The 23,128-nt window shown below is 40.8% G+C and overlaps 2 protein-coding genes across 8 annotated transcripts in view; one reads left to right on the top strand and one right to left on the bottom strand.

The window, feature by feature from the left end:
* The window catches only part of CEP70 (centrosomal protein 70), a 33,362-nt gene extending 17,027 nt beyond the window's left edge, over window positions 1-16,335 (top strand). For all 7 annotated transcript variants that reach the window (XM_061608989.1, XM_061608995.1, XM_061608991.1 and 4 more), the window contains 7 exons: window positions 438-540; window positions 932-1,105; window positions 2,160-2,306; window positions 9,424-9,592; window positions 9,871-9,985; window positions 12,977-13,056; window positions 15,690-16,335. In XM_061608989.1, coding sequence (XP_061464973.1) covers window positions 438-540; window positions 932-1,105; window positions 2,160-2,306; window positions 9,424-9,592; window positions 9,871-9,985; window positions 12,977-13,056; window positions 15,690-15,751 — 850 coding nt within the window. In that variant the 3' untranslated portion in view covers window positions 15,752-16,335. The remainder of the gene's footprint in view (window positions 1-437; window positions 541-931; window positions 1,106-2,159; window positions 2,307-9,423; window positions 9,593-9,870; window positions 9,986-12,976; window positions 13,057-15,689) is intronic.
* Window positions 15,908-23,128, bottom strand: part of ESYT3 (extended synaptotagmin 3) — a 51,728-nt gene continuing 44,507 nt past the window's right edge. Inside the window, exons 18-23 of the mRNA XM_061608983.1 lie at window positions 21,300-21,781; window positions 19,980-20,078; window positions 19,361-19,492; window positions 17,629-17,734; window positions 17,312-17,361; window positions 15,908-16,739 (exon numbers count right to left, since the gene is read on the bottom strand). Coding sequence (XP_061464967.1) covers window positions 16,703-16,739; window positions 17,312-17,361; window positions 17,629-17,734; window positions 19,361-19,492; window positions 19,980-20,078; window positions 21,300-21,781 — 906 coding nt within the window. The 3' untranslated portion in view covers window positions 15,908-16,702. The remainder of the gene's footprint in view (window positions 16,740-17,311; window positions 17,362-17,628; window positions 17,735-19,360; window positions 19,493-19,979; window positions 20,079-21,299; window positions 21,782-23,128) is intronic.

Here is a 23,128-nt window from a genome sequence, read left to right as displayed (position 1 = left end):
AGAGCAGGCGGTCTAAAAGAAAGCCAAAAAACAGAGCTGCATGAGCTTTCACTGTACTTCTAAAGATAGGATGCAGGAAAGCAAAAGCCCTGTTGTAAAGAACAGAAACAAGGATATATCTCAGTACTATCCCTAGAGACTCTGGATGTGCCTATAGATTTGATCTCACATGCAAAGTGATAAGAAAAAGGATCTGAAATTAGGAAGAACACAGGAGTTCCCCCAAAACTACTAATGCTGGTCTTCTATTCTTACTAATTTCAATGTGTGCTTCTGTACTTTTTCAGAACAATAATTTCTATGAAATATTAAAACTGGGTTGAAGAGTACACTTCAGAGTAATTTAAACTTATTTCAGAATGTATAAGCAAGAGAAGTTGTAGAAGTATTTGGGGGGGGATTCTGTTGGTATAGTATTTTTTTTGTCTGACCTATAGGTCATATGAGACAAATGAAGAAGAAAACATGAAAGAAAACAGAGAATGTAAAAGATGTACAGGAGGAAAGCACCTGCAGGAAATGTGCAGAAAATATCTGCAGGTAGGTTGGTTGCTATTGCAGAATATATACAGAAAATATACTTAGTTCCAACATGAGATTTATTTTTGTTTCTTGCTACATGAATTAGTTGTGGAGAGCCTCAAGCTCACCTCTCCCCCTCCTGTTCTGTGCCTCTGAGGGGATCCAGTCCTTTTGCTAGCCACAGTTTCCTGTGCTATCAGAACTTGGGGAGCTTTAGTTTATGTTAAACTGTAGCTAGAACAAACTAGCATCAAACTGTGGTTTTCCTGGTTTGTTCACTGGAGATACTAAGCTAACCACAGTCTCCAAATCTTTTAACTATATTTTATCTTTTAATTTTAATAATAGTGCCTATTTAGTGCTGTTATAATGTCGGTGTGTTTTTTCTGACAAATATTTAACACTAAAGGTGTTGTCCAGCATTGACGCTATTATAAGAAGCCCAAGAAGAGCTCCCCTGGTAATGCATATGCAGGGGAAAGGTCTGCCACAAAGCTACGCTAAAGGGAATGAGCAGGAATGTGGATTTGAGCACCTTCCTCTTACAGTTGAAATGTGGGCTGACCAGCTAATGGCCCTAAAGGTACTGAAGATCTCTGATTGCAATCTTTCTTTTTAGCTAGCAACCTGTCCTTCATTCTTCAGCTGGGTGCCTTATGTATTTTCCAGAGATAGCAGTCCTCCATATCATTTCAAATAAATTTTCCTGATGAGCTATCTCCACCCTCTGAAATAAAAACCTTACAACAAAAGATAGGAATGTCTAAGCCTTTTATTTTGAACAGCATGTTATTGAAGAATTGTGTGCTTTTTGTTTATTAACATCACAGTGAGCCCTAACTATTAAACCTTTTTGAAGATGTATCTATTTCATCTTGGCGTTAAGATAATTATACTTCTCTTTTCTCCTCAATACGGTGGGAGTGCTTCCTGAAATTGTGGGCCCTGGTAAAATATCAAGAGTGCATGTTCCTAAATGGAAATTTTAGATGCAAATACCCTGCCCAAGCCAGTTACTTCTGCCCAGAAAAACTTCCTGATTCTAAAAATCCTTTTAGCTTCTATTTCCCCCTGAATTGGGGGTGGAGATAATATATATGCACCTGTATACTTTCTATAATGGGGCAAATGGCTTTGAAGGAAATTTTAAATAGAAAAATGGTACTCGGCGAAGGTTAAACTCCCCTTCCCCCAGGATCATGCTCCTGATCTGATCCCCATCCTGTCAAGCAGCTGCTTTCCACTTTTTCAAAACAAAACAAAACACAGGTGGTTGTGATCTGGACATCTCACATTATCTAGGTCTGGCCTTTAGGACACAAGGATCACTTCCAGGCAGGCAGAGCAGTATAAACCTCTCTTCCACCGGGGGGGGGATTAGAAGATGTCCCTTTACCCAGCTTTCCTGGCAAGCATCACTCTGGCACCAACCTCCCCCATCCATCTGCTGGTGGGTTCCCTGCCGGCAGGAGGCAGAGCTGAGTTGCTCTCACTGCTGTCATGCACTGGCATCAGGCCTGATTGTCCTGCTCCCCCACCTTCTGCTGTGGCTACTTTGAGCAGCAGGATTGTGCGTTCAGCGAGAGTTTGGATTGTGCAACACGTGAAGTACAACAGGATTTTTTTGTTCTTTCAAGAACTTGCGTAGGTCCCTGAGAAAACTGTTTCTGCAATTAGTGCCTTGGCATACGGTAACTGTGCAGGAGAACAATGAATGTATTAAAGTTGAAGACCTTCAGCTCATAGTAGATGAAATCTCTGAACAAGAAGAAAATAAAGAAAAGGTAATGTTCCAAGTTTTTGTGTGAAATTTATTTCTTTGTACCTGCTAGTGTAGAGTCCTGTATTTATTTTTATTATAGACTGCCTTTGCATTGTGAAAAATAAGGTGGTTTACAAAATAATATCAATACCAATATACTTTATTGCAAGACCATAGGCCAGCGCAGATATACACAGATATACAAATTCAATACATAGAATATACATATATGATTACAGAAAATAGAGAAAGGAGAGTTGAGGTAAAAAATAGTTTTAAAATTATTCACAAACATCAAAAGCAAACAGTAGTTTAAAAAAAACCATATTCTCATATAGTCCTTTGTTACCTTTGTTTAAAATTAACCTTTATTTGTTATTTGGAGGATAGTTCTGAAATGAATTTAACTCTCATTTTCTGGGCTGTTAGAGCAAATAGAGCTACCTTACACGTTACTTGAAAATTTTGATCTGACATTAAAAAGACTATTTTTTCCTCATCCGTAATCAGCCCATCTGCAGCCAACCATTCCTGCAGGAGGTGAGACCTAAGATTTTGATATATTGGGCAGTAGAGCAGAATGTGCGAAAGATCCTCCTCCTCATTAGTATCACAAACACATTTTCTTAGATTCTTGGGAATATTCTTGGCAGGTTATCGCTTGTACCTTTTAAATCTCCTACAACAGGCAGCGAGTTTCCACAATGGAAATATAAATGACAGCACAACCTAAACATGTTTACCCAGAAGTAAGCCCCTTAATTTCAGTGGGACTTACATGGGAGTATATATTTATAAATTGCAGTCTGAATCTTCATAAGGTGATCTGAATGGCAGTGAGATGATAGTTGTGTATGAATTGTTGTGTTTAGATTAGTGGGGGATTAAAGATTAGAAAGTTTTGCAGTTTGGAACAGATAAGAATCTAAATTTTGAAAGTTTTACTAGAAAGACTTTTACTAGAAAGATGGCGTTCGGGTAAGACCTAAGCATCTGGTTGCTCGTTATTTTTATCTGTTATTATCTGTTATTACACTATTTTATCTCATTTAAAAGAAGAAAAAGTCTTAAGAAGAGCTTTTAATAGGGAAGCAATTATTTGTTCACTTTCTTTAAAGAAACGGGTCTTTAAAGGTCGATAGGAGTTTTCAAGAGATATAATATCAGCCATTATCAGTGTTGTAAATGCAAACGCTCAACAAAAACTAAACATCAAGAGAACATGGTACTAACAAGGAGCCTAAGGAAAGCATTGGGGGTTTCTCCACAACCTTGGCCTTCGATGAAAAAACAGAAGAAAAAGAAAGCAAATGCTAAAAACCTACCTCAAGGCAATCTCCCTTCAGCTCTTCGACATTCAGACTTCCACTGCCCAGATTTAAAGGGACAAACTCATATTACCCAATTTTATGCTTCACATAGCAATGAAAATTTGTCAAAGAAAATTCCTGATAAGACCCATACTATATATGACTGGTCAACTAAATACATTCCAATTAATGAATCCAACACATTTTCTTTGGATACAGCACCTAATCTGGCAGAGGAATTAGCAGCAGCAAATCTGTTTGATAAAGAGTGTTTATTGCATCAAGTCGAACTCAAACCCCAACCTCAAGATTTGGCTCGGCCTTTATTCAGCAAAAACACATCTGCGGATACAATCAACCCCTCTGCCGAATGTGGGATAGGCCAATCACCGAATATCGTACCTTCTATATCCATATCTAATGCAAACTTCTCCCTAAGTCCTCTTAAAAAAACTTACAATCAACAGGAAAATGGTAAAGATAAAGGGGCTTCGATCATAGAACTGCACCCTGAATATACAAGTATGATGAAAGTGCCTTCTAAGCAATTAAAGACGGCCAGACAGGGCATGGTTAAAGGGGATTACCAGTCCGAAACTGATCATATACGTGCCAAGGCTACTATAGACACTGTCACAGACCGGAAACAAGAAGAAATCGGGCCAACTATTACTGTGTGGCTCCTAATGTTGGCTTTTGATATAGACTCTATGAAGTCCTCATTAACAGAAACTAATCGTGTTCTTACAGCGATTTTGAATTTATTGGATAATAAGGATCAAACTGTACCACCCATTCAAAACTCTTCCCCTGATTCTTCGTCACGGCACTTAAATGCAAATGTAAAGACAAGTAACACGACTTTGATCAATCCACCTATGAAAAAACAAAAGTCAATAAGAAGAAAAGCGGTTCATAAAAAACCGCTTCTTAAAAAATCTGGTAACATTAAAAATTACAAACATCAACAAAGAAAAATGAACTTTGGGAAATTATTCAAACTGTTAGATCAAAATGTTATCTCCAGCAACCATTTGGACCTACCAAAAAAGGCAGGTCCACCCCTCCAAAAAATAGAAGAAAATCAACCTCTGGGCGATAAGTCATTTGAAAGAAATCCTGGGATCTCAGATTCGAAGATGAAGCTAACAAATCCCCAGGATGAAGAGCAACCACTGAATATAGACTCTTTCAATATATCTTTGACTATGCAGAATGACATTCAAAAAGACATTGATAACTGCCAAGATCCCTGGTCTGAAATTCTGCTAAAACAGCCTACACAGGCACCTCCCAATAAAAGTAACTGGTCTATTGTTTTGGAGCCGCTACATCTAGTATTTATAAACTTTCCAAAACCGGTGGGCTTTTTAAGCCAACATGATCGGATTCTTCATTTTTGCAATTTCATAAAACCAATGATAGTGCTGTCTTTAACTGATGTGCAACAGATACAATATTTGTACTTTAATGGTTATAATGCCCGTGCTATAGTTAAATTTTCTGCTCAATCTATTGTTCATAAAATGCTAATGTCTAGATCTTTCTTTTCCAATTTAAATATTAACATAAGTAGATATTTTGTTAACAAAGCTCTACCTATATCACTAGCTGCGAAGCGTTCCAATTTTGGAAAGCAGAAACGATCACAGAACGATTCGCTGTCAATCAGCCAACCACTAATAGACCTCAAATTAGAACCGTTGGAACAAATGCAAACCTCTGATCTTCTTGTCTTGACCCAGGTTAATAATAACAGTTTTAATTCTGAAGAACTAATGTTAATAAATACCTTTGGCACACTATCTGAAATAGCTCAAAATGAAATACTTAAAAGACTGGATTGCTTAAAAATGCATCTTGACATAATTAGAAATCCAAAACCAGGTATGAGACGACCCCAATGGGTAAACCATATGCCAATCTTAGAACCAATGAATAAGATACCCCAGCCTATCGAACCAATGATTAAGACACCTAAATCCACTGAAATATGTGGTTTGCTGGGAATTCATAATGATTTAAACAGAGAGATAGGAGGTCTGGGTACTCATAGTCAGCAGAGAGCTGAGATTAACATGGTGAACACTTTCTCCTCTCTTACTGAAGAAAAAAACAATGGGAAATTTCCCCATGTTATAAACTTGCCAAACAGGCAAAAATTGACTCTCCAGGGAGGTGGGAAAGAATGTGTGAACTAGAAGAGACAGAATTAGGGTCTCCGCCTAGTATCCCAGAGCCCAGGGAAATTGAAATACATCATGTTAATCAAAGAAAATCTGTCCAAATTGCACAATCGGACAAAGGCAAAAGAAACCTTATGCACCAAAATCGAATCTTACCAACTTCTAATGGATGTATAGTTAACACACTCCCATTCGAAGAGATTTCAGTTGAATGACGGATACCTTTGTTATCATGGAATATCAATGGTTGGGCTAACAAATGTGAGTATCCAGATCTCCTGACTTTTATATACAAATTTAAAATTATCTGTTTACAAGAAACATGGATTACCTCATTAAATACTTCAAACTTTACTGATTATCATGTCTTTTTGAGCCCAGCAATTAAAACTTTGGGAAGAGGTCGCCCAAAAGGGGGCCTCATAACTCTGATTTCAAAAAAATGCTCGCTAGTGGCTGATTCTTTACCATCTGCACACCCCCATTCATTCCTGGTACTTAGAATAAGAGGCATAGGAGAGAAGGCTCTAATATGCATAAACATTTACATCCCCCCACTTAGAAAGTCAGATGCGGTTACATTTAAAATATGGGATATGTTGGACGAGATGCTCAAGCAATATGAGAAACAATATCCAAATGATAGATTGCTAATATGCGGAGATTTTAATGCCAGAATTGGAAACTCCTGGCAACAGAATACTGATTCAACAAACTGGGACCCTCTCCATCAGTATGAGTATGAGAATCGAAACTCAAAAGATCAAAAAATAAATAATCAGGGACTCTTATTGCTCGATTTAGTGTCCTCATATGCACTAGAAATTATAAACGGCTCCGCAATTGATCTCTCTGCTGGTTCGTTTGCCTACTGGCCCTCTCTTGGGGCAAGTGTAATTGATTACATAGTTGCATCCCAATCACTGTTAATGGACATTACTGATTTTAAAGTACTTTGTAGATCAGAGAGTGACCATCTCCCTCTACAATTAATCTTGTTGTATCCAGTGCCTACTGTATATTCAACTCTTGATCAGGCAAACCCTATCCCCCTAAAAAGAGTTCGCTGGTCTGAAAAAAAGAGGGAACTGTTAGCTAAGAGTCTGTGGAGTTTCGCCTTTGGATCTATTCGGCAGGGAATACTAGAAAATGTTCTAGATCCGATTTTGGCTTTTCAAAACATAGTTTTATTACTTAAACCAACATTGATACAGAAGGCTGTGACAACAAATTGTTTACAAACTTCTTTTTTATGGTTCGACTCAGAATGTAGATTAGCGGAAAAAAATCTCAGAGCCCAACTTCGCTTAATACTTTCACAGGATACTTACAGAACCCATACTCTTCTATTCAGATCAATGAAGATCGCATATAAAAATCTGTTGAGTCAAAAGAAACTCGATTTTGCAGCCTCCTGTTGGCTGAAGTTGGCTAATGCGGTCTCTTTAAATCAAGACCGACTATTCTGGGACATATTTAAACAAGGGATGGGATTGTCCAAGCAAAAAAAGTATACCAAATTCCAAAGTCGATCTGGTATACTCATTTTCATAGCTTATATTCCTCCTTACCATCCTTCCAGACTAATATCCTGGAACTGGATATTGGAAATCTCCATCAGTGGCCTCCAGTCTCCGCTGACGAGATCACATTATTGATTCAATCGCTGAAATTTGGGAAAGCTCCGGGGGAAGATTTCCTTCCCCCTGAAATTTTTAAACACTTTCCCGACTGGTGGGCCCCTTTATTGGCACGCCTATTCACCAGAATTAATAATACTGGTGTTATTCCGGATGGATGGAGATCTAGTATCATCGTTCCAATATATAAAAAAAATGATCCCTCTGACCCGACTAACTACCGTCCCATTAGCTTAATAGATGTGACAGCCAAGCTGTATAGCAAATTTCTCTCCCAGAAGCTAGAATAGTGGGCAGATGTAAATCAGCTCATATCCCCTGAACAGATTGGTTTTAAAAAAGGGTCCTCTTCGACAGATCATTGCCTCACATTATATTTCCTGGCAAAAATGAATATAATAGGACCTGTAAAACATCTTTATGCGGCCTTCGTAGATTTGGCCGCAGCATTTGATTCAGTGGATAGAAAAATAATATCAGCATAATAAAATTTCATTTTTTCATTTCATTTTTAATTTGTATGCAGCCTTTCTACATCACTGCACTCAAGGCGGTTTACAACCATAGAAATGTCAAAAGTATACAGAAATAATCATACTATCCTATAATGCTACAAAATAATAATAAAAAACTTAAACAACAAATGTTACCAAAATACATAATGTTACATATACAAGTGTTGCACCAATACAAATTACTAATAAATAAAACCCATATTGGTTCCTTCTACTTCTAACATACACACCCTCTCAGGCTCCTGGCTGTCACCCAGGACTCCATGCATCCATCCTGGCTCTCATCCAGGACCCTAACACAGCTCAAAATATAAATCAGAATAAGCAGAGTTCAGTCAAATTGGTACTATTTTTCATTTAATTTTTAAAATCTGGTACAAAAGTTCAGATAAAATATATGACAAACTTTACTATAGTAGATCATTTTGGTTCTCAATGAACTTTGTTTCAGAATGGCTCTAGCCATGTTGGTTTGTAATTATCTCAAAACGTATCCTACTTGTCAAGATAACTGGCTCACCAAACCTGGAGAACCAGCTGTTGTAGGCAAACTGCAGGTGCCAACTTACCAGGGTATAAAACCATCCCTGCAAGGTAATATGCTCCCACCACTCCTTTTGCCCACCAGTTTGGGTCAGGAGACTCCCAAATCTTAAAGTGGATGTCCCAGGGATTCCAAAGGGAGCAAGAGCTAAGAACCAGACTCTCTGCTTCCTGGAGCCCCAAACAAACTAATTACTCGGTAGCAGTTTACCAGATGGTCAAGGATCTGGGTTCCGTATCAAGGCCTGAACCTAAAAGATCACAGATGAGAAAACATGAGGTAGCTTTATTAAAGATAATTAAGAATAGCAACATAAAAGAAACAGCAGAACACCAATAAGGAATAAGAAAACACCGGTATATTTGGGAATTATAAAAGTAGTAAGCTAACTCATCCTAGCTCTTGTACATACCAAACTGAGTACTGAAGCACACAAGGTGTTGCAAAGGTGTGGGCCACCATTACAAAGGATGAGGCTAACTATAGGAAAAAGCTGACCAACTAGAATGAATCCAGTGAGCCAATCAAAAGTGTCCCAAGCTAGAACTTTCCAGTGCCATGGTGGACGTGCACTCCCGCTGCTCATGAACTGTCCCAGTTAGTAGGTCCCAGCTCTGACCTTGGATCATCACTCTCCCAGATAACACAGGTGTCTCCAGCATGAGATAACTTCTTTTCATGAGAACAGACATCTTTCCCACAGCAAATATTTTGCCTGTAGATCATTAGTAAGGAACCATCTTCTCAGGCCAAGAAACTGTTTTCTTGACACTGTTTATACTTATACAAACCAATTATTTCCTTAAAAAACTGCTAATAAACAGTTGGCTGATTATCTTTGGGAGATTCCTAGATTTTAGACTAAATATATCCCTGATGATCCTGTGTGTGTGTTTAACCAAGATTTAAACTATTTCTATTCCCCCCCCTTTTGTGTCCTACAGAAAGCTAGTGTGCCTTCACAACAAACATTGTATGCAATTGTATCTCACTTTCAAAAGCTCTTTGATGTGAATTCTCTGAATGGAATTTATCCTCGCATGAATGAAGTTTATACAAAACTTGGTGAAATGACCAATGCTATGAGAAACCTCCGTGTTGTCTTAGAACTAGGTATGTATCTTGTTGCCTTTTCTTCAGACCTGTTCATGGGTGTCTGTTGTACTTTCCCAGTGTCTCCCAAAGTTTGATTTTTCTGTATCATTCTAATTGCTTCAAAAAATATCCATATTGGAAATGGTCGTTCTGTGTTTACTTTGGATATTTGTATTGGCAGCCACCTCCAGTAAAATTGCTGTTTTAACTTAGGGAATTAAAATGTTAGCCACAGTATTGTCACTATCATCGGTTCATGTGTTATGCTCTTGAAATTGACGTGATGTTCTTCTTAGATACCTCAGCCCCACCCAGTGTCCTGGTCAACACTGTTGGAAAGCTATGCAGTCTGCTTAGTGAGAATGTGACCTGGAAGGTAGAGCAACTGCTGGGGACACATGACATCCAAAGGTATGCAAACCATTCATAGTTAACAGTAACTTTTGCATGATGCATTTAGATCCATATTCTGGTATTCACTCTCAGTACTTCATTCCTCAAAACCCCTGTTTTCCCTGTGAAGCCTTTGGCATAAGCCCTTGGGTTTAGTTAGTGTGGAGTGGAGGACTAAGCACATGTAACTGAAAACACACCTCCTCCTCCCGTTTACTCCTGTCTCAATTTCCCTTGTGTCAGTTTTCAGATGGTGAGCCTGGCAGCGCAGAGACCTCTCCCCTCCTACTTGTAAGGCACTATGCACATGGATGGTGCTACTTAGTAGTCTGTAATACCAAGAAGGTATTTTCTTGGTCATCTCAGCTGTGAAGAAGGCACATTTCACATTCAGCTGTGAAAAAGGCAAATTCCATGCTAGCGATAATTAGGAAAGGTATTGAAAATAAAACAGCCGATATCATAATGCCGTTGTATAAATCTATGGTGCGGCCGCATTTGGAATACTGTGTACAGTTCTGGTCGCCTCATCTCAAAAAGGATATTATAGAGTTGGAAAAGGTTCAGAAGAGGGCAACCAGAATGATCAAGGGGATAGAGCGACTCCCTTACGAGGAAAGGTTGCAGCATTTGGGGCTTTTTAGTTTAGAGAAAAGGCGGGTCAGAGGAGACATGATAGAAGTGTATAAAATTATGCATGGCATTGAGAAAGTGGATAGAGAAAAGTTCTTCTCCCTCTCTCATAATACTAGAACTCGTGGACATGCAAAGAAGCTGAATGTTGGAAGATTCAGGACAGACAAAAGGAAGTACTTCTTTACTCAGCGCATAGTTAAACTATGGAATTTGCTCCCACAAGATGCAGTAATGGCCACCAGCTTGGATGGCTTTAAAAGAAGATTAGACAAATTCATGGAGGACAGGGCTATCAATAGCTACTAGCCATGATGGCTGTGCTCTGCCACCTTAGAGGCAGCATGCTTCTGAAAACCAGTTGCCGGAAGCCTCAGGAGGGGAGAGTGTTCTTGCACTCGGGTCCTGCTTGCGGGCTTCCCCCAGGCACCTGGTTGGCCACTGTGAGAACAGGATGCTGGACTAGATGGGCCACTGGCCTGATCCAGCAGGCTCTTCTTATGTTCTTATGTTCTTATCTCCATATGGCTCCTGGAATACATCCTGTACAGCCCATTCCAGTTGAACTGTGTAAAGAAAATAGGGTGGGGGTGAGAATTTGGCTATGGCAAATCTTCTGCTACTCTGTGTAACTACCTCTGCCAACTTGGTGCCCCATGCTGGCTTGGGCTGCAGTCTGAAACAGCTAGAGGGCACCAAGTTGGCAAAGGCTGCTGCAGAAGAGCCTCCTGTCTTTTTCACATAAGCCCTGCTTGTACAATGAATATCCTAATTGAGGACGTACATATAGTGATATCATAAAACAAATTGTGGAATAACAGGTCCAATACAATCAGCTAAACGGCCCAAAGGGTTAACTAGTGGGATAGAATGTAATCTAACCCTAATGCTATGAATCATGTTTAGGTTTTTCTTTTTGAAAAAAATCCATCATGACTACAACGTACAGTAGCTGCAGTTGTACACGATCTGAAGCTCCACTGATGGGTGATGTTTAAATTTGTCCTGATTTAATTGATGCCTTTTTAATAATCGGAAGTTTACACTACTGCAACAGCACATTGTGACTTGACTGCTGCATGAGATCAGGCTATAAGTTCTAGAAAACCATGAATTTCAAAACTCTGTTGCTCAATAGGAGCATATTTAACACTTTTCAGTTGTGAGAAGGTCCTTATCCCATAACCTTTTCCTGCTGCTGTTGTAAAGCAGGTATGAGAAAACTTTTTTAGGCTGAGGGCTGCATTATACTGGTGGTGGGGTGTGTTCCAGTAGTTTGTAGGGGGGAAGAGACAGACAGACACACAGCCCACATACACGCACACCTTTTTCCCACAGAAAGAAACATAGCATTATTGCTGGTCACCTTATTTAAAAGAAGACACTTGCTTACAGAAAAGAAGGACCACACAGCTGTGGTTTTGGTCATTTTCTTAGAGGTTTGATAAGTGATTCCATGTTCTAGTAGTACTGTAAGACAGAACTTAAGCCTCCAAGTTTAAGAATGCTGCTAGCTGCAAAAAAGTGTAAGTAATATAGCGGTGCCCCTTTTCGCTACTGGAATCACTGGCTATATGTAGCCATATACTTCATAGAGCAGGGGTGGGGCACCTTTTTGGGTCCACGAGCAAGATCTTTATCAGGATCGGTCTCATGGACCAAACTTGACCCGTGGGTTGTCAGAATCCCTTGCATGGGGTCCCCAAGAATCTGCCAGCTGGCTGTGGGGTATTTGGGTCTCACAGTAAAAAAGATGTTGCTAAATCTAGGCTCAGCGTTTTGGGAAGTGCCAGTCATAGGGCTGCCAAAGCACTTGTTTCTCCCCTCCCCAGGGCCTACATTTTACAGGTTTTCTTTGGCTATGTGCACCTGTTCCCTGAGAAGAATTTAACCCCTGCTCATCAGCTGACAATTGGGGGTGGAGGTCGTTTAAATTCTGTTAAATTGGCTGCGGGCACCTACTCCCTTCTGGGAAGAGGCACCTGTAGCCAGTGCAATATTGGACCCTGCCCTCCCACTGGTGATTGACAGGTGGGCGTGGTTTGGGGGAAATGACCTGGTGGGCCAAGATTGGCCATGGGCCAGAAGGTTCCTCAGCCCTGCCTGAGAGTAATGGCGGTAGGGAAGAGAATCATATTGCCCCCCCTCTTCAAGATACACACATCCATGCTGAGGAACTGCAGTCTGAAGTAATCGCATGTGTATTGTGCTAGGAAAAGGTGCTCCTAAATGCATGTTATCAAGAATGAATTCACATAAGGAAACTTTTGGCACCTAGAAGAGGAGGAGCTGTAGCAAAGAAAACAGAGTGCCGTGGGTTTGTTTTAGAGAAGAAAACTACAGAAGAATGACTGTTACATAATTGATATTTTTCAGCATTATCTACAAGTTAGAAGAACATGATAACTTTTTCCCAGCATTTCAAGTTCTTATTGAAGACTTGCTTCACATTCTAGGTAAATAATTTGCTTTCCCAACATCAGAACTGGCCTAGAATATGGAGACAGTAGCATAAGGCTGATTGGTGGAAGAGCATATTGACTAACCCCTTTTTTTACAGGGAGTCAAGCTGGTTAGTTTTTCTTTTTTATGTGTTCAAAGTGTTGTGTAGCAGTTCCACCTATCCTGTGAGATGAGAAGCAGAGAGGAATTGACCGCATTTGGCAGAAACCAAGGCCTTCTGTAATTTAGAATAGGGTACACTTGTAAAAAACTGAAATAAGATACTAATTTATCAAGATTCGAGTTGCCTGTTCTGACATTGGGGAAAGGCTCCATAGTACAGCATCTGCCTTGCATTCAAAAGACCTCAGGTTCAGGCTCCAGCATCTCCAGGTAAGACCTGGATAAAAGTCTCTGAAACTCTGCTAGACAAGACTGAGGTAGATGGATCAATGGCAGTTTCCTATGCCCTTCTTCCAAGGTAATTATACAGCCACGAGAGTGACTGTATACTATTAACCAGCATGGATTTTTCGCATTCTGCAATGTTAAATTGAAAATACCCCCCTATACCATTCTGATGCTTCCGATAAGCTCATTTCAAAACAAAACTTATAGTTCTGAGCTCAGAAATGCTTGCTTAACAACTCTCTAAATTTTCATAGTGATACAGAAAACAATCAGAGAGAATCGAGAGTTCAAAGTGTAAAAAGAGCGAAAAAAACCCAGACCCCTTTTGGACTTTTTTCTGTCAGAGTTCTCACAGTCGAAATTAATTAAAAATCAGCTGTGTTTACTGAGTACCTATAATCCCATTACTGACCTTGCCCCATACTCTGACCTTCATCTTCTGCAGTTTAAAAGTTAAAAAAAATGCCTGGGTGATTTTTAATTAATTTAAGAAATTTTACATTAAACTCATTGATAATGTTGGGAATGCTCAGTAAGAACCAACTGTCAGTGTTCTAAAAGAAAGACTCACAGCTGTTTGGCTTGGCTAATTGGTCACACCCACACCAGACCTTTATTTCACTTGAGACAGTCATGGCTTCCCCAAAGAATCCTGGGAAGTGTAGTTTGTGAAGGGTGCTGAGGGGAGACTATTCCTCGCCAGAGCTCCTGTGGCCAGACTGGTTTAACAGTCAGCCGCTCTGATTGAAGCTCTGTGAGGGGAACAGGGAGTCTCCTAGCAACTCTCAGCACCCTTCACTAACTACACTTCTCAGGATTCTTTGGGAGAAGCCATGACTGTCTAAAAGTGAAATGAAGGTCTGGTGTGGATGTGGCTGGGGACAGCTTTGGTTTAAATTTGGGTGGGAGGCTACGTGTGCCTGCTGTAAAATAAAAAGGTGGGGGAAACGCTGAAAAGCTAAGATACTGTTCACAATGTTTTCCTTTTGGAAAGGGGCTTCCCTTCTGCCCAGTCCCCACCCACCCAATCTCCACCCCTCCCCTGTCCTAAACATTATTGCACAGAAATAAATCCCATTGAACTCAAGTAGTATTCAAATGATCAAACCCACCTTCTCTTCTCCTCCCCATTCCCTTCCAATCCCCTCCTCCCCCTCCCCCTGATGTTTTACCCATCTTAAGCATGATTGCATGGGAATAAATCCCATTGAACTCAATAAGCATGCAAATGATCAAACCTGCCCTCCTCCTCCCTCCCATCACCTCTTTTGCCCTTCCCCTCCCTCTCTCCTTCTGCCTTCCCGCCTGCTTCCATGTCCCCTCCCCCCTTCCTCCCCCCCCATAGTCAGTTTCACCTATCCTAAGCATGATTGCAGGGGAGTAAATCCCATTGAGCTCAGTAAGCATGCATATGATCAATCCATTCTCAGCAAACTTGCACAGGACCCTATTTCTTACCTTCCAGATTAAAAAGCAGAGAAATTCACTAATAGGCAAAAACCTTGCGGTTTAAGAACATACCTATAGCCCACAGATATTTCTATCAAACTTTAAAAAGCAGGGAAATTGGGCAGCTATAGTGAGTGCACTAGGGGAGCAGGAGACCTGACCTCCTCTCTGAGATATTGGACTGCCCTACAACCTTGTCAAAATGCAAACACAATTTGGGTTGGTCTTTCACAGTTCAATCCACTTCCTGTATAGCTTGCAAGAATTTGGTAACATGCCTCTAAGCATATGGTGAGTGGTGGCAACACTTGCCATCTCCAAAGATGGAGAGTTACATTTTTGTATGTTTGTTGGTGTTCTTTTTTTGCTCCTACCTGTGCCAAACCACCCACTGAAAAAAAACCCTTTTAAGTAGCATTCATAGCAGCAGCAACTGGATGTATACAACAGGTTTATACTTATCCATTTTTCCAGTAAGGGGAAAGTCAGATTAAATATGAAAATACAGGTTTACCCTTTCATGCTGATTATGTTTTGTGGATCATCAATGTGCAGGCATGAGCAGCACCGTTCGAGAAGAAATTCCTGTCTGGAAGTGTCCCTTTCCACTCTGGCTGTAGGGTTCTAAACATGGTGCTATCTGGGAGATCTGTCCTCCTTAAACTAGCTATATCCCTTGCTCTGTCTGAGGAGATACAGCCAAAATATAGTATTTTGTGGACAGCATTGATATTACAGTGGAAATCTAAAGGATGATAACTTGTACAAATAACATTTCTTGTTTCAGAGGTCAGAAATCTGACAGATATAGTACCTGCTGTGCAGAAGCTAAAGTGGAGATCCGGTTGATTGTGCAAGCCATGTATACAACTTAATATTTACCTACCTCTTATGTATATACATAGTTGTTTAATAAAAAGTGTCTTAACTCACTCTTGAAGTTTTGGTATTTACATAGAATGGTTTGGGGATTTATTTTTTTTAAATCAGAGTGTCACACAGCCACAATTTTTACATTTGTTTATTCATTAAAATCAGTATCATAACTATACTTTAAAATAAAGCTTCAGAAAACATATGTGCCTTTGGCATAATAAATTAGCATAAGATGTGGGGTTCGGAGTGCACTTTGGCTGTGAACCAGATGTCTGCAGATGCAGAGTTTTCCAGTCATCCCTGCACTGGCTAAAAACAATGCTGCTGAAGTGACAATGCCAACTTCACCCACATGGGTTCTTTGCTCAGATCTCAGGAAGAGGGTGTTGGGTCCCAGGCAAGTAGTGGTGTAATCTTACCAAACAGTATATACATCTTTTTGGTATGATAATATTTTGTATAGCCACTCAGCTATTACAGAAAGTTCTTGAGGTCTCTGTGTCACAACCAATATATCTAAGACATAATGGTCTTGGAGTAGCACCTGCTTTTAATTTTTAAAGAAGGTGGGCTGCCTCCACTTAAGTGCTGTAGAGTAGAACAGTGTGCTAGCATGGTATTAAAATTAGAACTTGGGAGCAATCACTGAAGCCCCAAATGCATACCACAGGCATACAACTATAATAAATACAAATGTTGGTTTTAAGTGTGTATCATGTTGTCATATGTATTGCCATTATAAGTTAATTAGGAATTACTGCCAAAACAGCATACCTTGAAAAAAAGTTAAATATTCTATATCACTGTATTAATTTAAACAATGTGATTGAAATATAAAAATTACAAAGCTATTTTATAGCAGCCTTCAAAAGTCCAAAATATACATATGTACAGTTGATCCATCTGTTCATCAAGTAGCAAATATCAGCTCTGGGGTTGTCCATCTATTGTCAACTGATACCTAGAGAAGAAAGGCAGAGCACTATGAGTCTATTCAGACATCCCTCAACCAAACAGACTGGCTAACATCAAGCTCATAGTATTAAAGATTTTTCCATATTAAGATATAGTGCATTAGGAAACTTGCTGGGTGGACCACTGATCTTATTCATAGTTGGTCTCTTTAGATGTTCATTAGCGCTTTTACTAAGGGCTAGAAATGATTTCTAGTACCAAACCCATGTAGAAAGTTGGTTTTACTGCTGCATCCCTTATGAAGGGGTAGATGTAGCAGTGATTTTAATTACAGCCTGAACAGGTGGAATCCCCACCTACAGTTTTCACCCTCCCACACACTGTTTAAAAGCTATTTTTTTTCCTCCTAGCGGGGTTAGAATACAAATGACCTTTCCAGGAGTAAAGCTTGTTAAAAAGCAGTTGTAACTGAGGCAGGGTTAACCTCTGCCTGCCCAATTCTGACACTATCACATCTAGTAGTACCTTAAGGTTATGTCAATAAAACCTTCTGCAGTACAAATTTACATCGTAGATGTCACTGTTATACTTTTATAAGGTGCAAAATTAAAAGCATACCATTGGGAGAAGCCCTTGACTAAGTCTTCGTTTGACAAATCAATCAGCACCTTAAAAAAAACAAATTAAAATTAACAATTGTATTGCAAAATGCAGACACTACTGGTTCTAAAGCAAAACTTGAATATTTTGGTTAACTATTTTGATTTACAGCTAACATAGTCTGAAAAATGAGAACCAGGCATAGAACTGCCAAGCCAGTTTTTACTGAGTTACAATCATTGGAATGTAATAGGGATGTGTAATTCTGCTGCGATGCAATTAATTTAACTAGCTTATTTTGCCCCATGCTCTAGATTTCAAAAGAGGTGTCATACCTTTCCAAGTTCCTTCCTTTCATGTGACATAAATGGTCTTCTGTTCTTCACTGCAACATCTAGGGCTCGTTTCTTAACGTCTTCCAAAGTGTCAAAAAATTCAAACCTAAAAATAAATACAGGAAATGTATATGTATGCTGAATAGACACGGAAGACAAAATGGCAAGCAGTTAAGGTTTACAAAAATAATTGGAAACATTGCTTCTGATATGCAAGACATTCTAAGCCTTTAAATGTTGCATTATTGAGATTAGATGAATGGGTGGGGTAGTTTCACCACACAGTGCTCCTCTCTATTTCCTTCTCGACATAGCAGGGACCATGATACATACATATTTTACAGTACAAAGACTGATCTGAAATCATTACCTTCATCCTCTGTGTTGTCATGGCCATTAGAGGGTAGGGTACTAGAATCTCAGATTTTCCACTTTATACTCAAACTGAAATTTTAAGGCACCACATGTGTGTGGTGTTGGTCAGTGTCTTCGACCTCCTTGGCACCCCATACAAACCTGAAAGATCATTCAATTTCAGAGGAATTTGGTGATGTCACTGAAGAAAGGGTACATCTCCTTAGTTGCAACGTTACCTCTAAACCAGCAGTGGAGTACCTCTGTGGCCCTCCAGATGTTGGACTCCCAATGCCCATCAGCGCCAGGCACCATAGTCAGGGGTGATGGGAGATGTAGTCCAGCAACAGCTGGAGGGCCAAAGGTTCCCCACCGTTACACACTAGACAGATGACCTTCCCCTGCTAACTGTGCTGCAATCCATGCCCAGGGCTGTAGATGTCCAGCCACTTGGAGCCATGGGCACAGATACCTCAGTCTGCTAGTGGCAACCTTGTGACAAAAGCCCAAGTCAGACTCTCAGCTTTTAGCACTGCTTACTCATTACACCTTTCTTAGATTATGAAAGCAAGCCTTCCTCAGAAGAGTGAAGGTGATATGCAGAGCAGCACATGATAATGCAGAATCCTAGATCCTATTTACTGTGTTTGAACTTGCTGTAGTAGTATGAGATCACAGGATAATACGGTTTAGATCATAACAAGGTTTCCACTGGCAGGATTGTACCCTGAGTGGCGTTGTGCTCATAAGAAGCTCCCTGCAGTGGGAGAGGGGAGGAGACTTTTCACAGATTCTCCCTGCATCCGCTTGTGTCCCTCTGCCCTGCATCTCTGTTCTGGGCAGCATGAGAGGGAGCTGGAAGGAGGATCAACAAAAGTTTCCTTTCCCATCTATCGGCAGTCCTGTCCATGAACAGAAGGAGCTAGAATGCAAGCCAGTTTCCAATTAATACAAAGGTGATGTGCAGAATCTGCAGGATTTTGTAGGCATGCTACACCTCACCACACATAAAGAAACAAAAAGGTGGAATGTTAACTGCAGCTTTTTCAAACAGCATGTCTATCCAGCAATTGTATATCACATCAGAAAATCCAGAAATTAGATATTTTTAAAAAGCACATTCCCTTAAGAGAAAACAAAATCTTTCAGAAAGTGAGCAAAAACCAAGAAGTAAAAAGCTATAACAATCCTGCCCTTATAGCATGCTTTCACTAGAAAACAATGCTACCGCATCCAATTCTCCCACTACGGGCATAGCTTTCACAGAGCTCGGAGTTCAAGGCCTGGGCAAAACTCACATTTCCAACAGATATCTATGCAGATAGCAGGTGAAACCTACAAGGGTCTGACAATAAAAATCCTTACAGAGTTTACTTACTTTTCTTCATAGTGAGGATTCAGAGTTCTTTTCTTGACAGTAGTGCGTTTTCGGGTTACCCATCTTTTGTCTGGGAGCAAGTAGATGCGGACATATGGATGTGCACCTTGCCAAGAACAGGGCATTAAATTCCTTTCGGGACAGAAAGTAATACCATACATGTGATTAATAAATTAAAAACTTTCTACAGAGAAACGGTTGCTCAGGGAGGGTGTTTGTTCTCTTCTACAGCTGAAGAATTTGGAGAAAGCAGATAGCAAGAGAATCTTTGTGCATTGCAGGCTATTCTGGAGATAGGGCTAGTGTTAATGGAGGGGTTGAAGCAAGGCATCTGCCAATTACTTTTTTGCGTACTACCTGGCTCTTTCCATGAGTGCAACCATGCAATCCATGATAAAGACCCATTACCAAAAGGAGTGGTTGGTGCACCTGGGGTAGGAGGAGAACTGGCAATTCAATGTCTTCAGATGCATGTGGTCCACTCCATATTAGAAAGAAGCAATACAGCCGTCGGTATACCTACATAGCACATCCTGGTTGCATTACAGCAGATTGTACATACCAAAAATGAAGCCTCAAACCATGTATAGAGAAGTTGAATAGATCTCTCAGACGTTACCTGCATGCATTAACCAGCACAATAAGAGACTGCCTAAGGGAAGCATAGCGCACAGTCAGGTGAATCTCTCCCGTGGGCATTCCAGCAAGAAGTATCCCACTGCAAGGTAAATGGTTACATTTTTTAAAAAAAGCTTATGCCACCCAGCAGCTGAATGCATCCTGCATAACCAAGACCCATCCTAAGCTACCCTTATGTATCTTTTCTCCATAAGATAAACCAACTTTAAACAGACATTCTCAAGAGAAGTAATTCTATGTACCAAGGAAGATGTATTGCATTTCAACATCTCTTGGTATTCCCTGCAGGCGAGTGAAATATTTCAAGGTGAAACAGAGGTGTGTTCCAACAGCCACATTCATATCATCAGGAAAAGGAAAACTGTTCGTCACAATAGTATATCTGCTAAATGTGAAGAGCACTCCATTCACAAGGCCTAGAATCCCAGCAGAGAGGAGGAGGAGGAGGAGGGATGGCTGCCCAGTAGCAGCTACAGGGGCACCTAACTGGGGAAGTGGCTGTGTGCTAACTCCTACCTTTTCCAAGCTCTTTACTTGCATGCTATACTTCAGGCCTGGAGAACATTTGGCCCTCCAGGTGTTGCTGAACTACAACTCTCTCCAGCCCCAGCAAGCGTGGTCAATGGCCAGTTCAGCAACAACTGAAGGGCCAAAGGTTCCCCACACCTGCTATACTTGCAGCACACACTTTACTGAGCAAACACCACACTGTATTGCTCTGTGCCAAATGCATACTTTGAGAAATACGAGCCCTCCCACCACGGATTTTGGGTGCTTCCGGAGGGGGATTAATACTGTAACCAGGTCACTGAAATATTGCAATGGCAACAGTTTTTTTTTTTTAACTTACTGAGTTTTCCCTGGAAAGGGCAAGTCCAGATTGAATGTGGAAAAAATATAGGGTACCATTTTGACAAAGATGTGTGGATGCTGCAAAAGACCAGCATACATGAGAAGCACAGATGCCACAAACACACCCTTGTCTGGAAGCACCCTTCTACTTAGTACCTGCTTACAGAGTCCTATATAGGAACCATGCATGCTTTTAAGTAATGCAAGTCTCAAAACTATAAAAAGAACACCACCTTTTAAACACAAACAATCTAGCCTGGCTTAAAGAGTTCATCCTACCCATTTTCAATACTACTAATGGTAAATAGTTATAGTAATGCTTGCTGAGAAGAGTAGCAGCTGTAGGTGGGACAGTAGCTAAGTTAGTCTTTATTTTCCAGTTGTATACGGAAACCAGTACACAGCTAATGCTCAGTTTAGGCAAAAATTCAGATCGAGACAGACTTACTTATTGAGATGCAGATTGCTGCCAGTTACATCCAAGTTTGAAGCAGACAGGGAGCCCAGAGACGCAATGCTGGGGGCAAACTGGAGCCTCTGCAGGGCTGGCAACGTAGGGCCTGATGGGATGATGCGTGGCGGTGTCAAGGATTTGGGGTCCAGGCCACTTGTGCCTCCTTGCTCATTAATTCTAGCAACTGCCTCTACCACAATAGGCCCTGTCCATTTCTCATTTACATTAAGATTAGCATTGCTCTCCTTTCTATCACCTGTGGATTCAGGTATGCCTGAGTCTTTGCTCCTCCTTTGGGGTGATTTGGACACTTCTACTTTTGGTGGAAGTGGTGGGGGAGGTGGTGGTGGTGGGGGAGATGACAATTGTGTCTTGCCTTGGGTTTCATCCTGTTCTGTAGCAGGAATAGGAACTTGCTTTAAGGCATTAACCCCCGTATAAGTACTTTCTGGATCAGGCTTCTCTACGTCCAATGCCTAAAAAGGGGAAAAGATTAAACAATATGATCATACCCATCATAAGAGACACTGGCCAAGGAACTAGAGCTTTGTCTTCTACTTCCAAAGGAAACTTCTAAGGTGCACTTTCAAGGCAGAAGCTCCAAATTCACAATGGTAAAAGTTCTCTCTCTCTAACAGCAGCATTTTTTCCTATTAGTTGCATGAGGCAAAGAGACGCTAAACACTCTTGAACTAGTCTAGAAAACAGGAAAACTAGGGCTATGGCTTGAATCATCAGAGTAGTCACACAATCCTCCTCATTTATCCTAACACAAAATAAAATTCTGTAGGAACAGCAGTTGTTCTCTTCTGAGGTGCCAAGGAGATAATATTTTAAATGTTTTCTTAATGCCACTGAGCAAGTGTGCAGGTGGAACAGAGATACAATTGGACCCCAGGTGTGTAAGTGCTATTGGCTTTCAAGTCAATTTCCCAACTGCTGTTCTCTCTTGGGGAAAAATACAAAGCAAATGTTGGGTATCCAGATGTATCTGACTACGATGCACACTTGAAATCATTCTTTTGAAAATCCAAGAGACTACTGCTGTTATACTACCTTGGAAATGTTAATTTCTCATTTGCAGAACACTGAAAACAAGTGTTATCTCTTGAGTGTAGAGAGGTCTAATTGTGGGTGTGTTCATGGTAAGTAGTTCTCATGCTTTTTATTAACATCCACCTGCAACTTCTAACATGGAAGCTTTTAAGTCATTTTCCATTGCCTCCAGTATCCTGTCCCCCCCACCTCCTATTACTTGGTTTTGGGAATTTAGGTCAGGACTGTGAGAACTCCAATCCACAATTTGGATGCAGCTGGTCACATTTTTGGCCTTCAAAGTGGCAGCTGGTGCCCACTGGAACTGCTAGGGCAAAGGGTAACGAGGCCAGCAGTAGGCGGAGCCAGAGCCAACTAATTCTAGTTTTGTCCCCATCCTCCCTGTTGAGTTCTACAAGGGCAAAACTAGGACAAAGCACCAGGAAGGTGACAGGCAGTGCCACCCCCTGGAATGGTTGTAAGCAAGACCACAAGCAGGTGGGGGCTCGCTGGGAGCAGACCGAGGTTGGTGGGGCACTCCACTGGCCTCTGGGCTACAGCCTCCCCTCCTAAGCACTGCCCCATACATGGCTTATTAGGCTTACAAAAATGGTCCCATTTTCAGGGGAATAGCAGCTATGGTGGGAAGGGTTGACACCCCTCTGCAGAAAAGGGGAGGCATGGCTCTGAGTGTGCCCACTTTTGGTTTTGGTACCTCCCACCCACCACTGACATGTGGCCCTTGAATGATTACTTCCAAAGGAATGTGGTACTCACAGTCTATGGCT

Source organism: Rhineura floridana, chromosome 2 (genome assembly GCF_030035675.1).
Source record: "Rhineura floridana isolate rRhiFlo1 chromosome 2, rRhiFlo1.hap2, whole genome shotgun sequence".
Classification (NCBI taxonomy): domain Eukaryota; kingdom Metazoa; phylum Chordata; class Lepidosauria; order Squamata; family Rhineuridae; genus Rhineura; species Rhineura floridana.
The sequence above is the reverse complement of the archived record's forward strand: the minus strand, read 5'-3'. Positions and strand labels throughout refer to the sequence as shown.